Source organism: Oryctolagus cuniculus, chromosome 16 (genome assembly GCF_051225735.1).
Source record: "Oryctolagus cuniculus isolate XC-2025 breed Fujian yellow rabbit chromosome 16, ASM5122573v1, whole genome shotgun sequence".
NCBI classification, from domain to species: Eukaryota; Metazoa; Chordata; class Mammalia; order Lagomorpha; family Leporidae; genus Oryctolagus; species Oryctolagus cuniculus.
The window spans coordinates 1,628,073-1,634,072 of NC_142882.1; the positions used below are offsets into that span (position 1 = coordinate 1,628,073).

Here is a 6,000-nt window from a genome sequence, read left to right on the forward strand (position 1 = left end):
CCGGGACCCCTCCCGGTTGGGACCCCGCGCGCGCCGCCGCGGGGCCGGGGTCGGCGGGGGCGGGGCTGGGGCGGTGCGGGGCAGGCCCGGCGGCTCCCTGCGCGGCTCCAAGTTCAAGGCGCCATTTTCCGCTAGCTGCGCGGCCGCGCTCGCCCGGGCCGGGGCCCCGCACCGCCCCAGCTCGCGCCCCCTCCTCCGCCAGGGCTCCCCGCGAGCCGCCCGCTCGGGGGGTCGTGCACCCCTGGCCGCGCCCTCCCGCCCCGGGTACGGCCTGGGGAGGGGGCGGGGGCCCGGCCTGCTGGGAGGGGGGCTTATCCCGGAGCCCCGCCCTCCCCGCCAACTCCGCGGCGCCCGCAGTCGGCCCCCGACTTGGGGTCCCCCGCTGCGCCCCGCGCGTCAGCTCCGCCCCCAGCTGGGAGGGGGTGGGGTGGGCTGCGGATCGGCGGGCGGGGGTCCCGCGGCGACGGGCGGAGCGGGGGGCGTCCCGGCCCCGAGCCCTCCCTGCGGACGGCCCCAGCCGCCCCCCCAGGCCGGGCAACTTTCGCCCGGAGCCCACGCACCCGCCCAGAAAAGTCCCCGACGAAAACGAAAGTGGGGGCGGCTACGTACCATGGCCGCCGCTGCGAGGAGGCGAGGCCCGCGGCCGGGCGAGCGCGCTCGGTCCCCGGCGAGGGGGGCCGGAGGCGGCGAGGGAGGGCGCGGGGGAGGGCGCGAGCGCGCGAGGGAGGGGGCGCGCCGCGCCCGCCCCCCCGGCCCGCAGGACCCTCCCCTCGGCCCGCCCTCCCCCCGGTCCCGCGCGCCGCTCGCGCGTCAGGCGGCCCCGCGCCGCGGCTCCATCCCCGGCCCGGGGCGCGCGCGGGGAGGCCGGAGGCGGCGGCGGCGGCGGCGGCGGCGGGTCGCAGGCCCGGGTCGGGCTGGCCGCGCGGGCAGCGGATCCACCTCGGCCGTGGCGCGCGCCCGCGCTCGCTCCCGGCACGCGCAGGCGACTCGGGGACACCCGCGGACCGGGGCTGCTGGACCCCGCCGCCCGCACGGCCCGCGCGCTGAGCGCTGCTGCCCCAGCAGCCCCCGCCCCCCGCACACCTCCCGCGGGACGGCCCCGGCCTGCGGGTGTCCCCCGGACGCTCACGCGGAGTGACAGCCCCAGAGACTCGGCCGCGGCCCCCAGGCCCCCTGCCCCAGCCGCCCGGCCGGGTGGGCGCAGGTGCCCCGGACACGCGCACAGCGAGGACACGGGACACAGACAGACACTTGGACACCGAGGGCGACAGACCTGGGGGCGGGGGGCGAGGGGCAGGGGGCACCGGGCCCCCTCCCCGGGGCGGGGTTAAGGGCGAGGGCTCCGTCGCGGGGGCGGGGCGGGCCTAGGCTGGCCGAGCCGCGCTGCCGCAGCCCCCCTGCGCGGCCCGCAGCGCCCCCGCCTTCGGCAGCCGCAGCGGTGGCGCCGCCCCCTCCCCCAGCTCTGCGTCTGGCGCAGCGCGGGGAGCCGGGCGGGGCGGGGGGGGGCGTGCTCCGGGCCCGGCGGGCGGAGGGGGTTCCGTGGGGATGCTTGTCCCCCAAGGGGGGGCGGGCCTAGCATTTCGGGGACCCCCTTTGGACCAGCGACTCCTTGTCCCACAGGGAGGACCCCAGGGTTGGGGTGCACACAGGCGGCGCCCCAGGAGAGCAGCAAGGGAGTCTGGGGGCTTCCGGAAGTTGGTGCAAGCGGGGGGGGGGTGCTCCCCCACCCCCTCCCGGGGGCTGCGCAGGGAATTGTAAGCAAATAGCGGTGACGACAGCTCTGTGTACACAGTAAGTGCTCAATGAGTGCAGCCTGCTGCCATGTCAGAACAGCAGGGAGGGGCTGGGTCCCCTGGGGTTCAGCCTAAGCCCCTCCCCCAGGAGCTCCCCGGGGCCCTGCGAGGGAAAGGGTTAAGGGGTTAGAGACCCCTCCCGGCTCCCCGGCTCTAATCTCCTCTGCTAATCCGGCTCCTCGTGGAATTAGGTACCTGGGGGGGGGGGGCGGCAGGCAGTGCCTGGATCCAAGGGCGGCGCGGGGGCACAGGGCCCCTCACTCTCCCCAGGGAGCGGCCTGGGGGCTCCGCACCCCCTGGCTTCGGGGGAGTCCAGTGATCCCAGTAGGGTTAGAATTTCCCGGGTCGCCCGGCCCTGGTCCCTGGGCCGGGTGCCTCCCCCCAGCTGCGGGACCCAGGCCGCTGCTGCAACAGCGCTCCAGGCCGCCCTGCGGCTGAGTATGGCGCTCGGAGGAGGGGGAGGAGGGTCGGCCGGCCCGGCCCGGCTGGGCTCTGAGTTTTCACTCTTTAACAAGTGGTATTGATGGCGGGGGGGGGTCCTCTTCCAGCTGCCGCCCCCCTCCCCCAGCTGCCCGCATGGCCACGGCTGGGCCCGGCTGAAGCCAGGAGCCGAGAGCTCCACCCGGGGCTCCCACGTGGGTGCAGGGCCCAGCACTTGGGGGTCCCTGCTGCCCCCCGGCCTGTGCCGCATCGGGAGTGGAGCCGCCAGGCCGCACCGAGACCCCGCAGGGCACAGCACCCGGCCCTCAGCTAAGCTTTGGCCGCCGTAGTCGGCTCCCAGCATCCTCTGAGTCTACCGACCACGGGGTTTAAGATGGAAAATTCACAGCCGTCTTGGGGCCGGCGCTGTGGCGGAGCGGGCGAAACCGCGGCCTGCAGGGCTGGCATCGCATGGGGGTGCCGGTTCGAGTCCCGGCTGCTCCACTTCCGACCGAGCTCCCCGGGATGGCCTGGGAGGCAGCAATAATGGCCCAAGTCCGTCCCTGGGCCCTGCACCTGCGTGGAAGGCCCGGAGGGAGCTTCTGGCCCTGCCCTGGCTGTTTGCAGGGTGAACCGACGGACAGACAGACGGGAGATCTGGGTCTCTCTGTAGTTTTGCCTTTCAACTAAATGACTCTCTCTCAGAAATCACACCCGCCCTGCACTTCAGGTTTCTTGTCACTATTCCCTAACGCACAACCCGAGTGCCGCCAGCTATGGAGGTCACCTGGGACGACCTCACGGCTGGGGGCCCCGATCCCGCCCACCCGCTCTCCTCCAGCGCAGCTCCGGGCTGCACAGGGGGACCCAGCGGCTGGGGGAGCCGCCTCGCGCTCCCGCTCCAATGCTGCCTTTCAAACTAACGCATACATAGTAACTGTGTTAAAGACTGGGAGGGTCGGGGCCATGTGGGGAGGGGGCTCGATGCTGGTGCCCCAGGGGGTCCCCAGGGGCACACAGCGGCTCTCGCAGGGCGGCCCCAGGCCCGAGCGTGCACCCTGCGAGGGTCTCCGACTTCCGGAGGGGCTGGCTCACCCCAGCCCGTTGCAGAGCACTGCCGACTGGCACACGTGTGTGTGTGTGTGTGTGTGTGTGTTAAAGGTTTAGCTTTCTTTTTTTTTAAAGATTTATTTCATTTATCTGAAAGGAAGAGTTACAGAGAGAGAGAGAGAGAGAGAGAGAGAGAGAGAGACAGAGGGGCCTTCTTCCCACTGGTTGTTCACTCCTCAGATGGCCGCCACGGCCGGAGCTGGGCCAATCAGAAGCCAGGAGCCAGGAGCTCCATCCGGGTCTCCCACGCGGGTGCAGGGGCCCAAGGACCTGGGCCATCATCCACTGCTCTCCCAGGCCACAGCAGGGAGCTGGATGGGAAGTGGAGCAGCCGGGACTCGAACCTGCGCCCACATGGGATGCTGGCCCTGCAGGCCGGGGCCTTAACTCACTGCACCACAGCGCCGGCCCCAAGGGTGTAGCTTTATAGAGACCAAAGTAAAGTGAGTACACAGTGGCTTAAAGCCCTGGCCTGCAGGGCGGCATCCCATAGGGGCGCCGGTGCGAGTCCCGGCTACTCTGTGTTTCCAACCCAGCTCTCTGCTGTGGCCTGGGAGAGCAGTGGACGATGGCCCAAGTGCTTGGGCCCCTGTATCCGCGTGGGAGACCCGGATGGAGCTCCTGGCTTCAGATCGGCGCAGCTCCGGCCATTGTAGCCAGCTGGGGAGTGACCCAGCGGATGGAAGACCCCTCCCTCTCCCTCTCCCTCTCCCTCTCCCTCTCCCTCTCCCTCTCCCTCTCCCTCTCCCTCTCCCTCTCCCTCTCCCTCTCCCTCCCTCTTCCCACCTCCTCTCTCTCTGCCTCTCAAATAACCAGTGCAGTGAGGACGTGGGGAAGCCGGCACCCCCGGGGCCCTCGGGGGCGAGGCTGTGCCACCAGACTTTGGGCTCCGACTTGCGGGAGGTGCCCCTGCCTACAGAAGCCCACCTCTCTCTGCCTTCTAGAACCCGGCGGCTCTGGGGCACTGTTCTCATGCACGCTCGCCCTAGACTACGGCGGCTGTGTTTGGGGCGGGCGTCTGGCCCAGCATCTCGGAACACCTGCGTTTCAGTCCCTGGGAGCCCCACAGGAGCCCCCGGGAGCCCCCAGGCCCTGGCTCGTGGTGGCGTTTGGGGAGGGAGGGAGGGCCACGTCCGTGTCGCCTTTCAGTACGGTAGAGAAATCCAACCCGGAGAGAAAGTTCTTTGTTGTTGCTTTGCCCGGTGAGAATTGAGGCTGTGGAAAGGGATACAATGTTTAAAAGACTCGGACAGAAAAGGCAGCGGGGAAGCCAGAGCGGAAGTGGTGGGAGCCGCCAGGGAGCTGCCTGACCTCCCGGGAACCCGGGCTGGGGGCTCTGGCCCGGCCCAGGCCAGGGGGAGGCCCAGGCCCCACCCTGCTCTGAGCTGCGCATCCATAAGGCCCCAGGGGATCCAAGGGCAGCCGTGAACTTGACCCCGAGCTCCGGGGAACACGGAGCGGCCGTGAGCTCTGCGGGGGGGGGGGGGGGGGGCAGGGACCCAGCAGCCACCCAGCTACCCATCCCTGAGACCCTGTAGAAGTGCATTGTGGGAAACTCACCCCGTGACCTGCAGGTCAGCCCGCCTAGCACAGCCCGGGGACATGACTGAGCCAAGTCCTGGGGGCGGGGGGTGCCCAGCCACGGCCGCGAGTGACAGACGTCACTCAGGTGGAATCCGTGTCGGGGACAAGATTCTTGTCTTTTTTTTTTTTTTATGACAATTACTCTTTCTTTCTTTTTTTTTTTTTTTTTTAAGATTTATGTCTTTGAAAGGCAGAGTTACAGACAGGGAGGGAGAGAGAGAGAGAGAGAGAGAGAGAGAGAGAGAGAGAGGTTGGTCTTCCATCCACTGGGTCACTCCCCAAATGCCCACAGCAGCCAGGGCTGGACCAAGCTGAAGCCAGGAGCCGGGAGCTCCATCCGGGGCTCCCGGGCAGGTGCAGGGCCCAGCACTGGGGCCGTCACTGCTGCCCCCCTCCCAGGCCGTCAGCAGGGAGCTGGGCGGGAAGTGGAGCAGCCGGGCCTCCAGTCGGCGCTCCAGTGGGACGCCAGCGTCCCCAGTGGCTTTGCCTGCGGGCCACAGCGCCGCCCTGAGGTGGAATCACGTTCAAGGAGCGGATTCGCGGGGGCGGGGGGACACTCGGGGTGTGGGAGAGCTCTGCTTACCCTGGTCAGGCTGAGCTGCCGACGGAGTGAGAGGAGAGGGGGCCTGCCGTCCGAACCCTCCCGCTGAGCCTGCCCTGGCCACAGGGCCTGCGGGCAGCCGCGGCCGGGGTGGGCGGGTGTCCACATCCGGGCTCTACCCTGGGACTGGCACTTGTCTGTTAGCAGCCACGCTGGGCGGCATGGCCGGGTCTCCCGGCGGCCCTGTGTCCGTCCTGAGTGGGCGCCGCTGGCCAGAGGACCACTGGGGTCTCCAAGCCATTGCTCCCCCAGCCCTAGGGTCCAGGCCTGGGGGAGGAGGGCTCAGCTCAGGGTCGGGGCCCCGGCGCTGAGCCTTGGTCTGCCCATCTGGAAAACGGGGCTGGGGAGCGCCCAGAGCGGGGGCCCGAGGCTGCCAAGCCGTGGAGACTGTGGAGGGGACCTCCCGGGGGGCAGGGTGCTGGGGAGGCGGGGAATGCCAAGACCTCAGTGTTGGAGGAGCCCCGGGGTCCCTGGAACCAGGCGGCCGAGGCT

At 70.3% G+C, this 6,000-nt stretch overlaps 1 protein-coding gene across 1 annotated transcript in view; it reads right to left on the reverse strand.

Annotated features, from left to right (window-relative positions):
- Positions 1-922, reverse strand: part of NFIC (nuclear factor I C) — a 34,670-nt gene extending 33,748 nt beyond the window's left edge. Inside the window, exon 1 of the mRNA XM_070058617.2 lies at positions 610-922. Coding sequence (XP_069914718.1) covers positions 610-612 — 3 coding nt within the window. The 5' untranslated portion in view covers positions 613-922. The remainder of the gene's footprint in view (positions 1-609) is intronic.
- Between the last annotated feature and the right edge of the window lie 5,078 nt (positions 923-6,000).